Source organism: Geotrypetes seraphini, chromosome 5 (genome assembly GCF_902459505.1).
Source record: "Geotrypetes seraphini chromosome 5, aGeoSer1.1, whole genome shotgun sequence".
Classification (NCBI taxonomy): Eukaryota; Metazoa; Chordata; class Amphibia; order Gymnophiona; family Dermophiidae; genus Geotrypetes; species Geotrypetes seraphini.
Genome location: NC_047088.1, coordinates 2,847,053 through 2,869,733, shown reverse-complemented (window position 1 = coordinate 2,869,733; position 22,681 = coordinate 2,847,053). Strand labels below are relative to the sequence as shown.

At 45.1% G+C, this 22,681-nt stretch overlaps 1 protein-coding gene across 1 annotated transcript in view; it reads right to left on the bottom strand.

Annotated features, from left to right (window-relative positions):
• The window catches only part of MED12 (mediator complex subunit 12), a 708,291-nt gene extending 705,085 nt beyond the window's left edge, over positions 1-3,206 (bottom strand). The window contains exon 1 of the mRNA XM_033943934.1: positions 3,039-3,206. Within this exon, the coding sequence (XP_033799825.1) occupies positions 3,039-3,137 (99 nt within the window). The 5' untranslated portion in view covers positions 3,138-3,206. The remainder of the gene's footprint in view (positions 1-3,038) is intronic.
• Positions 3,207-22,681: the final 19,475 nt, after the last annotated feature.

Genomic DNA, 22,681 nt, shown 5'->3' with positions numbered 1-22,681 from the left:
TAGAAAAGCATAATGAAATAATATAGAAGATCAGCACAGGTTGGATGTTTAAGATTCTGAGATCTGATACAAAATACGGGGGCCAATAAGTGCGATGATGGTCCCGATATGATCTCACAGACTGAGCACTTAATAATGATAGTAAGAAATAATTTTAATATAGAAACATTATAATAAAAATTTATGTTTTGAGTAGAGAAACATCAGCTATTAAGCAATTGAAAAAATATTTTTTTTTAAAAGAAGCTGGTTATCGATTTGAAGTAGTTTTACAGTTTGTACTGGCAATATACATTGTTATATACTCCTAATCATATATAATTTATTCAAACAGCCCACACAAAAATAGATCCTAGCTAGAATACCTGCTTTAAGGTACTATAATTTACATATAAAAGTAGAGGGAAAGGAGAGACATTAATCCAGCCCAAATGGATTAGATATGTAACTTAGATCCCTGGTTCAACTTCATTTCTTGCAATGTTTTTGTTTGTTTGGAAGGTAAAACTTGCTGCCTGGATAGATAGATTTCGTGGCTTCCTTACATCCCGCACCTATCAGGTACGCTTCAATTATGAGCTTTCCGATACCTGGAGCAATCCATCCGGTGTGCCACAAGGGTCACCATTGCTATTTAACATCTACATGTGTTCCTCCAGGACAGGGTTGGGAATCACTGCTCTAGATCAATGCCTAACCATGAAAGATTAGGTGGACTCCTTAATCAGAAAGGGTTTCTTCACTCTCTGGAAACTCAGATCCATTAAAGCTTATTTCGATACGTCGGCATTCAGAACCCTAGTCCAATCCCTCGTACTAAGTCAACTTGACTACTGTAACATTGCCTACTTATAGCCATTTCCCCAAGAAATATGCGACGTTTACAACTAATGCAAAATGCAGCGGTCAGACTAATCTTCGGACTAAAGAAATTCGATCATGTATCACCCTACTACTGGCAGTTACATTGGCTACCGATGGAAGCACGCATAAAGTTTAAATTCACCTGCTTCTGCTTTAAAGCGCTAAACGGACTTGCCCCTAAATACATAATTGACCTTTTCTCCTTCTCTGCCAACAGACACAAGAGAAGCTCTCATTCCTACTTCATTTCCCCCCCAGTTAGAGGTTGTAAACTGAAAAAACACCATGAACACCTTCTTTCACATCAAGCAGCATTGTGGGGTAAAGACCTAGATCAACTGCTTTCGCCCACTACTTATGAGGAATTCAGAAAACGTCTAAAAACTCAACTGTTCCTAAAGTATCTAGACAACTAACCCACTCATCTTCTTTCTCCTCCATAGTGATTCCTCTGTCCTATTAATCTTTCTCCTCAACAACGCATTTCCGGTCCTATTAACTCTCCTCTTATCCCCTCTTAAATTCAATCAATTTGTACCTCGCTTAATCTATTGTAAACCGCATAGAACTTAACAGTATTGCGGTATATAAACTGTTATTATTATTATTATCTTGCTGGATTGACAACTGCTGATCCATCCAGACTAGCGGCTCTTATGAAGGGAGGGGGATGGATGGTGGGAGAGGAGAACTAGGGGGGGGGCATGTGATGAAGTTACTTCGTAGATTTAACCTTTTCCTATCATGTGTCCCTGCTGACGGGACATTCCAAAAATGTCATTGCCATCGTATGTCCCATGGCATGAGACAAACAGTACACGACAAGAACACAAAATATATGAATTTACAGACTTATGACATATTTACATTATGTTTACAATAGCCGTAAATGATAACAAAACTTTGCTAAAATAATTACGATTGGAACCAGCGTAACGTAAAATTTATTACGATAGGAAAAGGTTAAAACAAACCAGAGAAAATATTTCTTCACACAATGGGTACTTAAACTCTGGAATTTGTTGCTGGAGAATGTGGTGAAATCAGTTAGCTTAGCAGGGTTTAAAAAAGGTTTGGGTCATTTCTTTTAGGAAATGGCAGATGAAATTTAATGTGGGCAAATGCAAAGTGATGCACATTGGGAAGAATTACCTGAATCTCAGTTACCGGATGCTAGGGTCCACTTTGGGGATTAGTGCCCAAGAAAAGGATCTGAGTGTCATCTTAGACAATACGATGAAATCTTCTGCCTAATGTGCAGCGGCAGCCAAAAAAGCAAACAGGATGTTGGGAATTATTAAAAAAGGGATGGTTAACAAGACTAAGAATGTCATAATGCCCCTGTATCGCTCCATGGTGTGACCTCATCTGGAGTATTGCATTCAATTCTGGTCTCCTTATCTCAAGAAAGATATAGTGGCGCTAGAAAAGGTTCAAAGAAAAGTGACCAAGATGGTAAAGGGGATGGAACTCCTCTCATATGAGGTTTGTCTACTGAAAAATCTGAATATCTGTGACCCCCCATTCGGAACCACTGATTCTTCAAAGTGCTGACTCTAGCCTTCAAATTCTTTGAAAAAAAGGTCCCAGCCTACATGTCAGGAAAACTATCAACCCATATTTGTAACTGACTTCTACAAAAGATTTGCTGTTCCGTCAGCATGAGCCCTTCTACTAGAAAATGCCTGCAAACAAGTTTACTCTCACTTTTTACGCAGACTATGGACTAAAATCCTGCCAAGCATCAGATCACTAGTCAACAGGGTATCAAATAATTGAAAAAAAATGAGGAGAAAAAGTTGATAAATCTCACTCATACATCAATCCATAGCTTCAATACCTGACAGGCTCAGAGACATGAAGCTCTTTAGGGATTGAACCCCATTGCGTTATTTTTGCTGCTGCTTTTAAAGTTCTACAACTAAACCAGCCACTTCTCTCAAAAGTAACTTGGAGCAAAAAGTTACCCCGGATGGGGTTCAATCCCTAGGGCTCATCTCACGAGAGGCCCCAGGCGGGAGGTCAGAGGTCGCGAGCGGTCACGTGGCCCCTTCCTTGACACGGTCGAGCAGGACGTTGAAGGCCCCTCCCCCTCGAGGAAGTCGCTCGAGCGCAGCGCACGAGGGCCAGGGGTCTTCGCTCGCTCGCTCGCCTCGCCCCGCCCCTCTTCTCACCTCCTTCTGCTTCGGGTCCTGCGGATAGACGTCGGGCGGCCCGAGCCGCGGTCGTTTCAGGGCTCGGTGCTCGTAACTCAGCACCCCGAACGCCGCCATTGCCGCTTCCGCGCGGACACTTCCGTCACGACGTCCACGCAGCGGCTGCTCCAGAGCGCGCGCGCGCGCCACGCCCACCCCTTCCGACGTCACGCGCCGCTCTCGAGCCCCTTCGTCCCTCGAGGCAAACCGTTGGCTCATTAATGATTTCTCTAGCGCTGTACTGAGTTACTAAGAAGAAGGAGACAGTCCCTGCTCCAAAGAGCTTACAATCTAAACAGGATGTCATGGATACAGTTAAGGGAAAGGGTTTATCTGATGGCTGGGTTGGAGGGCAGAGGGGAGCACAGGACAATAAGCCATTGTGACATCACTGATGAGGTTGGCTCTTACTGGTGGAATGAGGCATTATGACATCACAATCTCAGCTCTGCTTCCCAAAGACTGAAACTCTTCACACCACTACTACTACTACTATGAATTGTATCTATAGCGCTACCAGACGCATGCAGCGCTATACAGATTCACAAAGAAGACAGTCCCTGCTCCAAAGAGCTTACAATCTAAACAGACAAACAGGATGTCATGGATACAGTTAAGGGAAAGGGTTTATCTGATGGCTGGGTTGGAGGGCAGAGGGGAGCACAGGACAATAAGCCATTGTGACATCACTGATGAGGTTGGCTCTTACTGGTGGAATGAGGCATTATGACATCACAATCTCAGCTCTGCTTCCCAAAGACTGAAACTCTTCACACCACTACTACTACTACTATGAATTGTATCTATAGCGCTACCAGACGCATGCAGCGCTATACAGATTCACAAAGAAGACAGTCCCTGCTCCAAAGAGCTTACAATCTAAACAGACAAACAGGATGTCATGGATACAGTTAAGGGAAAGGGTTTATCTGATGGCTGGGTTGGAGGGCAGAGGGGAGCACAGGACAATAAGCCATTGTGACATCACTGATGAGGTTGGCTCTTACTGGTGGAATGAGGCATTATGACATCACAATCTCAGCTCTGCTTCCCAAAGACTGAAACTCTTCACACCACTACTACTACTACTATGAATTGTATCTATAGCGCTACCAGACGCATGCAGCGCTATACAGATTCACAAAGAAGACAGTCCCTGCTCCAAAGAGCTTACAATCTAAACAGACAAACAGGATGTCATGGATACAGTTAAGGGAAAGGGTTTATCTGATGGCTGGGTTGGAGGGCAGAGGGGAGCACAGGACAATAAGCCATTGTGACATCACTGATGAGGTTGGCTCTTACTGGTGGAATGAGGCATTATGACATCACAATCTCAGCTCTGCTTCCCAAAGACTGAAACTCTTCACACCACTACTACTACTACTATGAATTGTATCTATAGCGCTACCAGACGCATGCAGCGCTATACAGATTCACAAAGAAGACAGTCCCTGCTCCAAAGAGCTTACAATCTAAACAGACAAACAGGATGTCATGGATACAGTTAAGGGAAAGGGTTTATCTGATGGCTGGGTTGGAGGGCAGAGGGGAGCACAGGACAATAAGCCATTGTGACATCACTGATGAGGTTGGCTCTTACTGGTGGAATGAGGCATTATGACATCACAATCTCAGTTCTGCATCCCAAAGACTGAAACTCTTCACACCACTACTACTACTACTATGAATTGTATCTATAGCGCTACCAGACGCATGCAGCGCTATACAGATTCACAAAGAAGACAGTCCCTGCTCCAAAGAGCTTACAATCTAAACAGACAAACAGGATGTCATGGATACAGTTAAGGGAAAGGGTTTATCTGATGGCTGGGTTGGAGGGCAGAGGGGAGCACAGGACAATAAGCCATTGTGACATCACTGATGAGGTTGGCTCTTACTGGTGGAATGAGGCATTATGACATCACAATCTCAGCTCTGCTTCCCAAAGACTGAAACTCTTCACACCACTACTACTACTACTATGAATTGTATCTATAGCGCTACCAGACGCATGCAGCGCTATACAGATTCACAAAGAAGACAGTCCCTGCTCCAAAGAGCTTACAATCTAAACAGACAAACAGGATGTCATGGATACAGTTAAGGGAAAGGGTTTATCTGATGGCTGGGTTGGAGGGCAGAGGGGAGCACAGGACAATAAGCCATTGTGACATCACTGATGAGGTTGGCTCTTACTGGTGGAATGAGGCATTATGACATCACAATCTCAGCTCTGCTTCCCAAAGACTGAAACTCTTCACACCACTACTACTACTATTATGAATTGTATCTATAGCGCTACCAGACGCATGCAGCGCTATACAGATTCACAAAGAAGACAGTCCCTGCTCCAAAGAGCTTACAATCTAAACAGACAAACAGGATGTCATGGATACAGTTAAGGGAAAGGGTTTATCTGATGGCTGGGTTGGAGGGCAGAGGGGAGCACAGGACAATAAGCCATTGTGACATCACTGATGAGGTTGGCTCTTACTGGTGGAATGAGGCATTATGACATCACAATCTCAGCTCTGCTTCCCAAAGACTGAAACTCTTCACACCACTACTACTACTACTATGAATTGTATCTATAGCGCTACCAGACGCATGCAGCGCTATACAGATTCACAAAGAAGACAGTCCCTGCTCCAAAGAGCTTACAATCTAAACAGACAAACAGGATGTCATGGATACAGTTAAGGGAAAGGGTTTATCTGATGGCTGGGTTGGAGGGCAGAGGGGAGCACAGGACAATAAGCCATTGTGACATCACTGATGAGGTTGGCTCTTACTGGTGGAATGAGGCATTATGACATCACAATCTCAGCTCTGCTTCCCAAAGACTGAAACTCTTCACACCACTACTACTACTACTATGAATTGTATCTATAGCGCTACCAGACGCATGCAGCGCTATACAGATTCACAAAGAAGACAGTCCCTGCTCCAAAGAGCTTACAATCTAAACAGACAAACAGGATGTCATGGATACAGTTAAGGGAAAGGGTTTATCTGATGGCTGGGTTGGAGGGCAGAGGGGAGCACAGGACAATAAGCCATTGTGACATCACTGATGAGGTTGGCTCTTACTGGTGGAATGAGGCATTATGACATCACAATCTCAGCTCTGCTTCCCAAAGACTGAAACTCTTCACACCACTACTACTACTACTATGAATTGTATCTATAGCGCTACCAGACGCATGCAGCGCTATACAGATTCACAAAGAAGACAGTCCCTGCTCCAAAGAGCTTACAATCTAAACAGACAAACAGGATGTCATGGATACAGTTAAGGGAAAGGGTTTATCTGATGGCTGGGTTGGAGGGCAGAGGGGAGCACAGGACAATAAGCCATTGTGACATCACTGATGAGGTTGGCTCTTATTGGTGGAATGAGGCATTATGACATCACAATCTCAGCTCTGCTTCCCAAAGACTGAAACTCTTCACACCACTACTACTACTACTATGAATTGTATCTATAGCGCTACCAGACGCATGCAGCGCTATACAGATTCACAAAGAAGACAGTCCCTGCTCCAAAGAGCTTACAATCTAAACAGACAAACAGGATGTCATGGATACAGTTAAGGGAAAGGGTTTATCTGATGGCTGGGTTGGAGGGCAGAGGGGAGCACAGGACAATAAGCCATTGTGACATCACTGATGAGGTTGGCTCTTATTGGTGGAATGAGGCATTATGACATCACAATCTCAGCTCTGCTTCCCAAAGACTGAAACTCTTCACACTACTACTACTATGAATTGTATCTATAGCGCTACCAGACGCACACAGCGAAGAAAATCTGAGGAACGGCGTTCTCTGGGAAGTGTATAAGGAGAAAGAAGAGATATTGAGGGGCAGCAGAAGGAATAGGGTTACCAAAAAAGACAACACATGGCCACGCCCCCAATTCCGCCCCCTCCCCTAGGCAGTTGCCTGCCGTGTGCAGCCAGGACCGTAGCAAGTTATAATTGCTCCTCTTCCCTATGATATATCAGACTTTCAGTTGTGAGTTTTATACTTTATTCAATCCTTTTTTCTGCTTTTCTAATCATGTTGGTCTCAGTTTCTGCTTTCAGCTTTCCTCTGTCTTCTCTTAACTCTCGTACCAGGGTTTTGTGTTCATTTGTCGTTTTTCTCTCTCCTTTACTAGGGGACTGTGTGGCACAGTGGTTAAAGCTACAGCCCCAGCCCCCTGAGGTTGTGGGTTCAAATCCCATGCTGCTCCTTGTGACCCTGAGCAAGTCACGTAATCCCCCATTGACCCAGGTGCATTAGATAAAAGTGTGAACCCACTGGGACAGATAGGGAAAAATGCTTGACTACCTGAATGTATAAATACTTACATAAAAACAAATCATAATAAATACTACATTCATCTCTAACAATGGATTTTTTTCCTTTCAGTGTTCTTCCATTTCTTTTTCTCCCTCTCTTCATTCTTATTCTATAGGCTTCAAGTTCCCTCTTTTTACTGTCTACCTACAGCTTTGTCTCTTCTCTCACACCACACTTCTCATTTCCCTTCCTCTTATTCCTCGATCCACTTCCATCCAGCTTGTCCTTTCTCTCCCCCCATGCCTCATCACCTCGCGCTTAGATTACTTCAACTCACTAATCTCAGGTCTTCTGCTCTGCCTTCTTTCTCCCCTTCAATCTGTCCAGAATTCAGCTGCATGACTCAGATTCCTTAAGAGCCGCTATACTCACGTTACCCCATCCATTTCTGAATACAATTCATTTCAAACTCCTCTTACTGACTTTCAAATGTATTCACTCAGCTGCCCCTCACTACATCTCTGCAGCTCAGCTGGTAAGTCCCTCCTCTGCCAACTCCAGACTCCGTCCCATCTATCTTGCTGCACTGTATGCCTGGAACAAACTGCCTGAATTCCTATGGCATGCCCCGTCGATAGCAGTGTTCAAGTCCATGTCAAAAGCCCACCTCTGAGAGTGCTTTCAATTCCTAACTCCTCTTGTCTCCACAACCCTCCGCCCCATCCCTCCCTCCAGCCCCCAAAGCAACAATGGCAGCAATCCTGACCAGACAACCCCCCTCCCCAATCCCTCCATACAGCCCCCAAGGCAGCGGCAACGGTCCTGTTCAGACAACCCCCCTCCCCCTCCTGTCTTTCCATACAGCCCCTGAAGCAGCAGCCAGTCATTAAAGGCAGTACTGTAAACAGGCTACTCACGGCCAGCCTCCACAGGGCCTTTCCTCTGCTGCGTCACTTCCGACATGCTAGGGCTGACCGCAAGCAGCCTGTTTATAGCACTACCTCTGCTGGGTAAGGGAGGGGGTCCAGGAGGCTAGATCTGCATGGAGGGAGGGAGAGAAGTGCATCAGAATTGTATGTGGGGTGAGGGTCTAGAAGGATCAGCAGGGGACGGGGGTTGGATGGAAGCTGGACCCTTAAGTGAGGGGGAGAGAGCTGGACGGCAGATTTGGGCATGCTTATTACAGACAATCTGTTAAAGATTTTTTTGAAATCCACAGTGCAGATGTGCCACTATTTGAACAACTTAATCATTCACCCTAACTGTATCCATAGCATCCTGTTTGTCTGTCTAGGTTGTAAGCTTCTATGAGTAGGGACTGTCTCCTTCTTGACTCTGTACAGCGCTGTGTACATCTGGTAGCACTCTAGAAATAATAGTAATTATAAGACAGTGCTACATCTATATATCTCTCCTAGTTGAGCTTATCAAACCGCCCTGTGGACAGACTCACTGCTCAAAATGCCCCATTTCCTTGTAAGATAGGCAGAAAGAAGAACACCTTGCCTTGAGAAACAGACCCTCCAACAAAAGACAAGGGAGACATCTTTTTCAACCAATGACAGAGACCTTGCTCAAAAATGTCCCAAGAAGGATCCGAGTTTCAACGTAATCGATACACCTTCTTCGGGGGACACTTGAGCTGAGAGGAACCGCTCTGAGTTGCAGAAGCATTCCTCTCAGTTTTTACACAAGATATTACTCCTCAGTATTTTCAAAGCACTCATCAAGGAAGGCGTATCGATTACCCTGAAACTAGGATCCTTGTTGGTTGAAAAAGACGTCTCCCTTGCCTTTTGTTGGACTGTCTGAATCTCAAAGTGAAGCGAGTCTGGATTTTACAGGAGTAAAATCTGGCAACCCTACCGATGACCGAGGGGACTCCTAAATTACTTGGGAGGGAACAGAAAGAAAGAGCTTGTGGTTATCCTGCCCAAAGGAGACTGTGTTACCCAGAGAGGGGACAGAGGACAAGTGGCAAACTGCTTTAAATTGTTGGAAAGGCTTAATTACCTATTTTGCTGAGCCCGGATCACAGAAGGAGATCCCCTTTTTACCCAGTTTCTCCCAGTAGTAAATGATTCTGAAGTCAAAACCAAGTTTTCTGAACCAGATGTAAATAACGATGAACTTTGTTCTGCAATCAAGTTCATTCCAATGGCTGCCTGCTTCTTGCTATCTAGGTGGAGGGGAGAGCAGTCCTACGGCCTGCACCCAAGCTCAATGTGTAAATTGAGTGGCTGTGGCAGTAGAGACCTTTCTTTTTGTGGACCTCCAACTCAGAGAGCCCTGTGTTGCATGCTGGGGCAAAGCCAGGGGGACACTATATCAATCTTAGTCTAGTTGCCAAACAGTCCTTTTCAGCCCAGGCTGTGGCACTTTTAAAGGCCTGCCTCCTTGTGAGAAGATCCATTACATGCTGCTTGATTAACCAATCCCTGAAGGCCCGAGAATGCCCTCTGCTGCCTGTAGGCCTCTGTCCTTTACCTTGAAGGGTATTATATTTGGGGTGACTGTTCTAGTAAGGGTCCTCCTGCTTTTCTCTTAGAATACCTTTAAGATAGAAACATAGAAACATAGAAAGATGACGGCAGATAAGGGCCATAGCCCATCAAGTCTGCCCACACCATTTACCCACCCTCTTAAGTCTACTGACCCCTAAAGTACAATAATTGTACTGTCATTCTACTGACCCGCCAATTCAAGTCCTAGTGACCCTATCCCTTGGCATGACCTCGTAGGGATCCCACATAGGTATCCCATTTGTTCTTGAAGTCTGGGATGCTGCGTGCCTCGACCACCTGCACTGGAAGCTTGTTCCAATGCTCAATCACTCTCTCCGTGAAGAAGTACTTCCTGGCGTCTCCACTAAACTTCCCTCCCTTGAGTTTGAGCGGATGTCCTCTTGTGGTCGAGGGTCCCTTGAGAAGAAAGATATCCTCTTCCACCTCGACCCGTCCTGTGATGTACTTAAAAGTCTCAATCATGTCTCCCCTCTCCCTACGCTCTTCGAGAGTGTAGAGCTGCAATTTGCTCAATCTTTCTTCGTACGGGAGACCCTTTAGCCCCGAGACCAACCTGGTGGCCATCCGCTGAACCGATTCAATTCTGAGCACATCCTTACGGTAATGTGGCCTCCAGAATTGCACACAGTATTCCAGATGAGGTCTCACCATGGCTCTGTACAATGGCATCATGACTTCAGGTTTCCTGTTGACGAAGCTTCTCTTGATACAACCTATCATCTGCCGTGCTTTAGATGAAGCCTTCTCCACCTGAGTGGCTGCCTTCATGTCAGCACTGATGATCACTCCCAAGTCTCGTTCTTCTGTAGTCCTTGTTAAAGTTTCTCCATTCAGGGTGTAGGTTCTGCAAGGATTTCTGTTACCGAGATGCATGACCTTACATTTCTTGGCGTTGAAGCCAAGCTGCCAGATCAAGGACCATTTTTCTAAAGTACGCAGGTCTTGCTCCATAGCATCCTGTAGATTATAGCCGTTTACTATATTGCATAGTTTGGCGTCATCAGCGAATAAGGTTACCTTGCCTTGAAGCCCTTGAGTTAGATCCCCAATGAATATGTTGAAGAGGAGTGGGCCCAGGACTGAACCCTGTGGCACTCCACTTCAGCACTACCTTCCTTTTTGGTATTATCCACACACATACTTTACATCTCAACCTTTTTTTATCGATTATGGAGTTCATAATCAAAAAACCAAACACATCCAAAAAGGGTCAAAAATCCTACGTGCACGTCCAAATCATGCAGATACATTCAAGTCGTATAATCAAATGTATTTTAAAAAAACGTCTAGGAAGGCACTACGTTCATGTGAACATGTCCAAAATAGACACGTTCCATGGGTCAAGTACTATAAAGAAAACTAAGACAAGCAAGCTTTTCTGTTTTCCTTGACCAGTTAATGACACACTCATTTTTAACCTATTAGCGATCTGTCTTTGTGGGAAAGCTTAAGCCAAGCGTTGGTGTTAATAACTGCAGAGTCCAGCTCCCTGTGCTCCTATGTCTACATTAACCTAAGCTGCATTCAATTCTCACCCCACACAGCTATCTGCCATCTCACCTCCCCAACATATCTGCATTTCTACCTGTCCCCTTCACTTCTATTTCCACATACTCACCATGCTCTCTGTGCCACATGCATGGAGCTTCAGAGGGAATGCTGATTGTCTCATCTGTGTGTGCCTGATACGCTGGCTCTACCAACAACAGCAACAATGTACAGGAGAGCTCAATGGTGCTTGGCTGCTAGGTAAGCACCCCAGGGACACACCATGTACACCCCTGCTCTACAAGCTTTCATCTTAGTGAACCCACAAAATGCTGCAGAGGAACACCAGAACCATTCTTCAGCTCACCTTAGGGGGTGGGGAACTGCTCTACTGACCAGAGAAGGAGGCTCAGATATTCATGGCCTGCTACATGCTCCAAGAAAGGCAGCCTGTCCCAGTGTCCCCAACCAAGGACAGGTTGTTCACCCTCTCCAAGGTAGGGAGAATGAGAGGGCACTCTCTAAAACCGAAAGGGGATAGATTCTGTACGAATGTAAGGAAGTTCTTCTTCACCCAGAAAGTGGTGGAAAACTGGAACACTCTTCTGGAGTCTGTCATAGGGGAAAACACCCTCCAGGGATTCAAGACCAAGTTAGACAAGTTCCTGCTGAACCAGAACATACGCAGGTAGGGCTAGTCTCAGTGAGGGCACTGGTCTTTGACCAGAGGGCCGCTGCGTGAGAGGACTGCTGGGCACGATGGACCACTGGTCTGACCCAGCAGCGGCAGTTCTTATGTTCTGATGTTAACAGATATTACAGAAACTTTTAGTAAGGATCAGTGAAATTCAGAGGGGCCTAATCAAAAGGGACGTCTCAAGTTCATTTACGTCCATCTCGCAAGTCGTCCAAAGTTAAAAAGAGCCTAAGACACATTTTCAAAAGATGCTTCTAACTTTTTTTTACTTTTGAAAATCGTCTAATTATACGTCCTGCCGATCTGATCGTCCAAGTTGCTACTTCGTCCATCTTTATACCACATTTCTGTCCAACTTTCCATCCAAGTCCAAAACGCCTAGAACAAGCCCTGTTGGACGTGGGAGGGGTCTGCAAAGTGATGGATTGAACACCCAGACAAGCCACCTAAATAGTGGGGTACCTTACAGGGCACTGCTGTGAACTTCACAAAAAGGGTGCCATGGTGAGCCCCCCCAAACCACCTCCAGAATTCCCTAGACCCACTTATCTACCACCCCAATAGCCCTTATGGCTGCAGGAACCACTTATATGCCACTCAAAAAGGGTTTTGGGGGTGTATAGGGCAGTGCACATGTTTCTGTATCAATGCAGTGATTACAGGGGTTTATGGGCATGGGTCCTCCTCTCTATGGGTCCCTAACCCACCCCCAAGATGGCTTAAGCTGCCTCTGGGCTGGACGACTAGGCTTTCCTATGCCAGGTGGCCAGGTGATGATGATCTGGAAGCTGAAATTTAAAGTTTTGAATATAATTTTTATGGGGGTGGGGGGTTGGTGATCACTGGGGTAGTGTGGGAGGGTCTGTATTATGTGTTTGAAGTGCTTATCTGATGAGTGTAGGTGGGTTTTTGTGACTTAGACCATGTTTAACATGGTCTAAGTCACAACGTCCAAGTTCCGTCTAGGCTCTGTTGTTAAACTTTCGGTTATACATGTTGTATGATTAAGTCTAAGCCGGCCCAACTCCCGCCCTCGACACGCCTCCCGAAACGCCCCGTTTAGCTTTGGACGTTGAGCGGCACTATGAAGGCCTAGGTCGGTTAGAAATACATCCAAAATCCGGTTTTATTATTGGCACTTGGATGTTTTTGAGAAATGTTCGTCCAAGTGCCGACTTAGGCTGGTTTTTGGACGTTTTTCTCTCGATTTTGAGCCCCTAAGTGTTTATTCTGGTGAACATGTGTCATACCCCTAGCAACACCACCATCACCAAAGCAACAGGGTACGACCCCTTGCCTACTCTCCCCTTGACTCGGCACCTCCCTCTGCCACATCAAGTTTCAAGTTCCTTTATTTTTGATATACTGTTTATCACACAGGTATCTAAACGGTTTACAATAAAATGAACTGTATATCAAAAAATATTTAAAAGCTAAGAAAATGAGGAATATTTACACATAGATGTATATGATACATAAGGAGAGGTTCATAAATACATCGAGATAAATGGGAAAGGGAAATCCCCCCTGACCCCCTTCTAGCCTGTGCTCAGAGTTCTCAGTGGTGTGTCGGTGTGCTGAGTAGCCTGACGTGGGACATGTTGGCGTTTAGCTGTTGGTTCCTGGGTTGCCTGCACAGTGGTGGAGGGGCACAGTGCTCTGGGGAGTCCTGACGCATGGATGTGGCGTTATGTACCAGCTGCCGCACCTCCAAATTCTGGCGCTAGGTGTCTAGGGCAGCAGCCTCCTAGCGACACGGAGCAGCTCTCTCCTCTGCACACCATCATCCACGTCACTGCAGCTATTGCCTCCTCGGCTGCTCTGTCTCCTGGCCCACCATGACATTGCTGGCCACTAGGTCCTGCATCCTCCTCAGGAAAGAGGAGCATGTGTGGATCCTGCCCTTCTCAGTCACCTATCACAGCATACAAATTGTTTGCATCTCCATGTGCTCTTCTAGCGCAAGCCTAAAGCAATGTTTCTGTCATGCCCCCCTAAGCTCTCGTCCACTACATATACACCTAGCAGAGGGGTGACCCGTCATAACTGCGTAGGACAAACGCACGCAGGACTTATGTGTGCCAGATTAAAAGTTACTGTAAGTGCTCCGATGGGGGGATTTTAGAAGTGTTCACGCTCCCAGTGAGTGGGGAACCCCCCCACCCCCAAAGGGAGCGCATACACTTGTAAGTTTAATTGGAGGGTTCCCCCTCGGAGTGCTTACTGTAACTTTTAATCCGCACTGCATAAGTCCTGTACACCATCGTCAGTGTGCGTTTTAGTTAGTGTACCACCAGAGGCCAATGTCCCAGTGATGTCAATGAGCCTCACACAATCAGTTGAAGGTGAGCATGCACAGACAGAGTAAATGTGGGAGGTGTGCTGGAAAACCAGAAGGGTGGTAGGGGAAAGGTTTCATTTTGGAGGGAGGAAATCATGTGAGCATGCAGGTACATTCCCTCTTCAGTAGATGAGTGACACTCCTACTCTGTGTTGCGTCCACAAGGACCTGCTCTCCAGAGGTGGGCAACGAAAACGATAGGAGGTTTGCGCTAAAAGATGTATGAGGAGAGACTGGAAGCCCTGAATATGTATACCTTAGAGGAAAGATATGATTCAGAACAAAATCTTTTCCAGAGAAAAGACAATGGTAAAACCAGAGGACATAATTAGAGGTTGAAGGGTGGGAGACTCAAGAGCAATGTAAGGAAATTTTTATTTACGGAGAGGCTGGAATGCACTCCCGAGAGAGGTGGTAGAGAGGAAAACGGTGACAGAGTTCAAAAAAGCATGGATGAACACAGAGGATCTAGAAGCAGAAAATAAGAAGAATAAGAACTAGGCAGACTTGTCTGGGCTGGAGTGAGCTTGGACAGAGACTTCAGTAGTTGGAACCTAAGCACAGTACTGGGCAAAGCTTTGGATTCTAGAAGAAGAAAAAATAATAATCATTTTTAAATTGAATCAGGTTGGACCATCCAGATCTTTATCTGCGGTCATCAATGCAATGAGTGCAATATGGGGGGGGGGGGGGGTGAGGGGTTATGAGTTCAAAGGGCCAGGGATACAGTGAGTGGCCTCTGTTACTGTCTTGTCTTTTATCTGTTGTGGTGTAGTGGTTTGGGATGAGGTGATCCACTGACAGGGTTTGATACCCACTGTTGGTAAATGTATTTTGGGGTTTTTAGCCAAGCTGCAGCAATGAATAATATAGGAGCGTGTGAGAGAATATATCTGTTCTGCATCTATGCCCTTTCCATTGCAAATGCAAGCAGTGTCTCACTTCCAGCTCACCACACAATTGTTTCTCATGTACTCACCTTTATAGGACCCCCAGGGACCCCTGAAGAAGACTTTTTGTTGAAACGCGGACCGTGTTGGGTCCTGTATCCCTAGCGGACTAGGTCCTTTAAGGCTCTTATGTGGATGATTTATTTTTATGTGGATGATTTCAGTGTACCTTTGGAACTTTGACACTTTCAAATAAAGTCCATTTAGGAACATCATCACTCCACAAGAGTTTTTTTGGTTTTCTCTGCATCTATGCCTTCCTTCCCTGCCACAGTTCTTCCCATATCATCTCATTGTTAAAAGTCCTGGTGCAGAAAAGAGATAGGAGACATGATGGAAAACCTGGCCAGTTGTAGAGTTACTGCGGAGGGAGGGGGGTGACAACTTATGTCGGCATCTGGATGAGGGCCAGGTAGTCTCTATTCACCTTCCTGTAGACACCAAAGCGCCTGCCAGAAAACCATTGTGGAGAATGGGGTCAGGCGACAGGTCTATGATTCCAACAATCAAACATACTATCTGCAGGGTTATGAGGGCACCGAGCACATTATATTTCTCATGACTATTTTGATCGGCAAGCAAATATTTTTTATATATACATATTACTTGAGCCTTGAAGATGTACGCAGGCAGATAGAAAAACTAAAAACTGACAAATCCCCGGGTCCAGATGGAATCCATCCAAGGGTTCTAAAGGAATTAAAGGAGGAGATAGCGGAACTACTGCAGCAAATTTGCAATCTATCCCTGAAAACAGGCATGATCCCGGAGGACTGGAAGATAGCCAATGTTACGCCCATCTTTAAAAAGGGATCAAGAGGTGACCCTGGAAACTACAGACCGGTGAGTCTGACCTTGGTTCCGAGGAAAATGGCGGAAGCACTGATAAAAGAAAACATCGATGAACATTTTGAAAGAAACAAACTTCTGATAACCAGCCAACATGGTTTCTGCAAGGGGAGATCGTGCCTAACGAACTTATTGCATTTCTTCGAAGGAATTAACAAACGGATGGACAAAGGAGACCCCATAGACACCATATATTTAGATTTCCAAAAAGCCTTTGACAAGGTGCCCCATGAACATCTACTCCAGAAACTGAAGAACCATGGGGTGGAAGGAGATAATAATAATAATAATAATAATAACTTTATTTTTCTATACCGCCATAGTCAGGCGACTTCTAGGCGGTTTACAATATAAGAAGGCTGGACATTCAGCGAATAGCAAAAATCTTAATACAATACGGTGTTATAGATCGACTTACGATACAATATAGTGAGTCTAAATACAATAACATATAATACAGTTTAAATTCAATAGTATAGAATACAGTGTGTCTAAATACAATAGCATATAAAAGTCTAAATATAATACCGTACAAGGAGTCTTAATGTAGTACGATAGTCTGGATGGGAAACTTGCGTGTTAAATTGGAGATCTATGGGCAAAGAGTATCTGAGAGATTTAGGACATCCATCAGATGGAGTCCTAAGGGTAGAGGAGATCAAAAAAGGAGGGGCTTCTTGAGAAAGAGAAGGGCGTTTGTTGAGGAGGAGTCCTAGTGAGGGAGGGGGCTGTTTTAGTCAATGAATTTTGCGAAAAGGGCGGTTTTGATTGATTTGCGGAATGCACTATAAGTCGTATTGGGTTCGTTTATGTGGTTTTTCAGCCAAATTTGTTGTCTGTTCGCTTGGAACTTAAAGGTTCTGTCCAAGAAGGATTTGTATCTGCAGCCTGTAATCTTTGGGTAAGCAAAGATGTTTTTATTTCTGGTCGTTCTAGTGGGGTTGTGTAGGCTGAAGTGAGTTTGTAGGTATGATGGTGCTAGTCCCCAGGCTTGCTTGAAACAGGTGCAAGCAAATTTGAAAAGAATTCTCGCTTCTATTGGAAGCCAATGCAGCTTTTTATAGTAGGGGCTGATGTGGTCGTTTTTTCTTAGACCGAAAATTAGGCGGACGGCGGTGTTTTGTATTAATTTCAGTTTTTTTATTGTCTTTTGTGGGATGCCCAGGTAGATGATATTGCAGTAGTCGAGGAGGGATAGGGTCAGTGCCTGTACCAGGAGCCTGAATGATGTAGGGTCGAAGTATTTTTTTATGGTTCTTAGTTTCCATAGCGTGTAAAAGCATTTTTTCACTAGTGAATTTGTGTGGTCGGTCATAGTTAGGTGAGTGTCAAGAGTGATACCCAGTATTTTTATGTTTTTGGAAATTGGGTATTCGTGGTTGTTTATTTTTAGCGATGTTCTCGTAATAGTATCATTAGGACTAGCCAGGAAGACTTTTGTTTTTTCTGCGTTTAGTTTTAGTACATAGATTGATCAGAAACTGGTTGGCGGGTAGGAAACAGAGGGTAGGAGTGAAGGGCCACTACTCGGACTGGAGGAGAGTCACGAGTGGGGTCCTGCAGGGCTCGGTGCTCAGGCCGCTGCTATTTAATATATTCATAAATGATCTAGAAACAGGGATGAAGTGCGAAATAATAAAATTTGCAGACGACACCAAACTATTTAGTGGAGCTCGGACTAAAGAGGACTGCGAAGAATTGCAAAGAGACTTGAACAAACTAGGGGAAAGGGCGACGAGATGGCAGATGAAGTTCAACATTGAGAAATGTAAAGTATTACATGTGGGAAACAGAAATACGAGGTACAACTATACGATGGGAGGGATGTTATTAAATGAGAGTACCCAAGAAAGGGACTTGGTGGTAATGGTGGACATGACAATGAAGCCAACGGCACAGTGCGCAGCGGCCACTAAGAAGGCAAACAGAATGCTAGGCATAATCAAGAAGGATATTACAACCAGAACAAAATAAGTTATCCTGCCATTGTATCGGGCGATGGTGCGTCCGCATCTGGAGTACTGCGTCCAATATTGGTCCCCGTACCTTAAGAAGGACATGGCATTACTCGAGAGGGTTCAGAGGAGAGCAACGCGTCTGATAAAGGGGATGGAAAACCTTTCATATGCTGAGAGATTGGAGAAACTGGGTCTCTATTCCCTGGAGAAGAGGAGACTTAGAGGAGATATGATAGAGACTTATAAGATCATGAAGGGCATAGAGAGAGTAGAGAGGGACAGATTTTTCAAACTTTAAAAAAATAAAAGAACAAGAGGGCATTCAGAAAAGTTGAAAGGGGACAGATTCAAAATGAATGCTAGGAAGTTCTTCTTTACCCAACGTGTGGTGGACACCTGGAATGCGCTTCCAGAGGGCGTAATAGGCAGAGTACGGTACTGGGGTTCAAGAAAGGACTGGACAATTTCCTCCTGGAAAAGAGGATAGAGGGGTATAGATAGAGGATTACTGCACAGATCCTGGACCTGTTGGGCCACCGCGTGAGCAGACTGCTGGGCACGATGGACCTCAGGTCTGACCCAGCAGAGGCATTGCTTATGTTCTTATGTTCTTATTACTATTTTGTTTTTCATATAACATAAGAACATAAGAACATAAGAACTGCCATCTCCGGATCAGACCTTCGGTCCATCAAGTCCGGCGATCCGCACACGCGGAGGCCCTGCCAGGTGTACACCTGGCGTAATTTATAGTCCACCATATCCTTATATGCCTCTCTTAAGGAGATATGCATCTAGTTTGCTCTTGAAGCCTAGGACGGTTGATTCCGCAATAATCTCCTCTGGGAGGGCATTCCAGGTGTCAACCACTCTCTGAGTGAAGCAGAACTTCCTGACATTAGTCCTGAACCTGTCCCCCCATAGCTTCATTACATGTCCTCTAGTCCGTGTCAAATTGGACAATGTAAATAATCTTCTCTGCTCTATTTTGTCGATTCCTTTCAGTATTTTGAATGTCTCGATCATATCCCCACGCAGTCTCCTTTTCTCAAGGGAGAACAATCCTAGTGTTATAAGTCTGTCCTCGTATTCCAGTTTCTCCATACCCTTCACCAGTTTTGTTGCTCGTCTCTGCACCCTCTCCAGCAGTTTTATATCCTTCTTTAGGTAAGGAGACCAATGTTGGACGCAGTATTCCAAGTGTGGTCTGACCATTGCCCTATAAAGCGGCATTATAACTTTCTCCGATCTACTCGAGATTCCTTTCTTTATCATGCCCAACATTCTATTTGCCTTCTTTGCCGCTGCCGCGCATTGTGCCGACGGCTTCAGGGTCCTATCTATCAGTACACCCAGGTCCTTTTCTTGTTCACTCTTCCCCAGAGTTGCACCTGACATTGTATACTCGTATTCCTTATTCTTATTGCCTAAATGCATTACCTTGCATTTCTCCACATTGAACTTCATCTGCCATTTCTCTGCCCATGTTTCTAACCGACACAAGTCACTCTGGAGTTTCTCTCTATCCTCCTGCGATCTGATCGCCCGGCATAGTTTTGTATCGTCTGCAAACTTGATGATCTCACTGGATGTTCCTTCCTCCAGGTCATTGATATAAATATTAAAAAGGATCGGCCCAAGTACCGAGCCCTGGGGTACACCACTAGTCACTTTCTCCCAGTCGGAGAACTTCCCATTTATGCCCACTCTCTGCTTTCGGTTTTCCAGCCATTTGCCTATCCATCTTTGTATATCCCCCTCTATGCCATGGCTTTGTAGTTTCCTGAGAAGTCTTTCGTGTGGAACTTTGTCGAACGCTTTCTGGAAGTCCAAGTATATTATGTCCACCGGCTTCCCACTATCAATTTGCTCGTTCACGGTCTCAAAAAATTGGAGTAAATTCGTCAAACATGATTTCCCTTTCCTGAATCCATGTTGACTGGGTTTCATCAAGTCGTGTGCGTCCAAGTGCCGGACTATGCTATCCTTGATCAGTGCTTCAACCATCTTGCCGGGGACAGACGTAAGACTCACAGGTCTATAGTTGCCCGGTTCCCCTCTCGATCCTTTTTTGAAAATTGGGGTGACGTTCGCTATCCTCCAGTCGTCCGGTATCTGTCCAGTTCTGATTGTCAGGTTTGCAAGTTTTTGCAATAACTCTCCGATTTCAACCTTCAATTCCTTTAAGACTCTCGGGTGAATTCCATCCGGTCCAGGGGATTTGTCACTTTTAAGTTTGTCGATCTGATAGTATATCTGGTCTAAGTCCACTTCAACTGTGGTGAGGCTGTCTTCTATTTCTCCTGCAAACACTTTCTCCGCTTCAGGTATTGTTGAGGTGTCCTCTTTCGTAAAGACGGACGCAAAGAAGGAATTTAGTTTGTCTGCGATTTGTTTATCTTCCTTGATGTACCCTTTTCTTCCCTGGTCGTCCAGGGGTCCCACTGCCTCTTTTGCAGGTTTTTTCCCTTTCACGTATCTAAAGAAGGGCTTGAAGTTTTTGGCCTCCTGGGCTATTTTTTCCTCATATTCCTGTTTTGCATCCCTCACCGCCTTGTGACATTTCTTCTGATCATCTTTATGTTTGTTCCAGGCTTCGGTTGTCTTTATGCATTTCCATTTTTTGAAAGAGTCCTTCTTTTCTTTTATGGCTTCCTTCACCTTTATGGTAAGCCATGCCGGTTCTCTTTTGCTCTTTGTTCTCCGATCTTTGGAAATCCTCGGAATGTAGAGATCTTGTGCTTCTGTGATAGTATTTTTCAGTAGGGACCATGCCTGATCTACCGTTTCGAGTTTGTCCACCATCTTCTCGAGTCGTTTTTCTACCATGGCTCTCATGCGATCGTATTTACCCTTTTTAAAGTTCAAGGTGGTGGTTAAGGTTTTGGCATGTTTCCCTTTCCCGATGTCAAGTTTAAAGTTGATTACATTGTGATCACTCGTTCCCAGTGGAACCACGACTTCCACTTCTGTTATCGGTCCCGTGAGGCCATTTAGGACCAAGTCCAAGGTGGCGTTGCCTCTTGTCGGCTCTTTTACCATTTGTTCCAGGAAGCAATCCCCTAACACCTCCAGGAACTTGGCCTCCTTGCCGCAGTTGGAGGTTGCTAGTTTCCAGTCTATCCCTGGGAAATTGAAGTCTCCCAATATAATTATATTGCCTGTCAAGCAGCGTTATGGAGTAAGGATTTAGAACAATTGCTTTGGCTTACTGACACTTGTGGGGAATTTAGGAACTTATCTGTTTTCGAAGTATTTAGGCAGCTAATTAGTAAAAATTTTATTATGCACTCTTTTGATCATTTTAGTGTCTCTAATTATTGGCTTTTAACTTTTTTAGTTCTATTCAGCTTCTTTTATTGTTTGGTTTTTTTTTAACTATTGTAAACCGCATAGAACTTTATGGCCTTGCGGTATATAAACTGATTATTATTATTATTATTATTTCTTTATTGGCAGACTATAGCAAGAGCTTTCTTGCAAGAAGGGATGGGGTGCCCTCATATTAAGAGGCCATTGCTGACAGCTCTTGAGCATTAAGGAGCACAGGCTATCTGTATGGGCTTCCATAGTGATGGAAAGTGGCTAATGCTCACCTATGGAGGGTGTCACGGATACGGGTTCAAGCCCTCATGGTCACACAACGGGGTGGCCTGTGACTCTTGTAATGTAAGCACAGGTAAATAGGCTCCCGTCTTTCCACCATCACCCCACACTCTCTCACTGACCCACTATCAAACTCTCTCACACCCTCACTCTCCCTATCACACCCTTTTCACTGCACCTTCTCTCACTCTCCCAATCTCTCACATCTTTTACCCTCACTTCTCTCTCTCTCACTTTCTCTCACACTGGCATTCTCTCAATCTCTCTCCTGTCACACTTTCTCACTGAACTCAAATTTTTTGCAATCCAAGACCAAGAGCAACAACCTCCACCACAATTCTAATTCTCCCTCTTCCACCCACAAAGAATCGTCGTGCCACGGGCAAGGATATATATGGACATGAAGGACGCTAGTCACACCCATGCGACAACGTTTTGACATCATTAGGGACATGTGCCAGGACAACTAATAGAAGGCTGTGTGTACGTCTCAGTCAGGGGTGTAAAACTCAATCACATAAGGAGTCAAAATCTAAAACACAGTCCCCAGTTCTCGACTCCCCCACTGCTGAAATTTTAAATCTTCAAGAAGCTGATGTGAAGCCAGCCTCCCGCCATCGGCCTGCCCTAGAAGTGTCCTTTCTGCAGCACTTCCTCATCCCTCGTAGGCAGGACGCTGCAGAAAGAACACTTCTGGAGCATGCTGACAGCGGGAGGCTGACTTCACGTCGGCTGCCTAAAGATTTTAAATTTCAGCGGCAGGGAGGTGGTAGGTGGGGGAATCGGGAGTCAAGGAGATTCCTGGAGAGGGTTTCACTACAGTGTCAGGTGCACGGTCACCGCAGGCGGGCCAGATTCAGCCTGCGGGCCTTGTGTTTGACACATGTGGTCTAGGGGGTCTTTGGATGACTTTGGACATC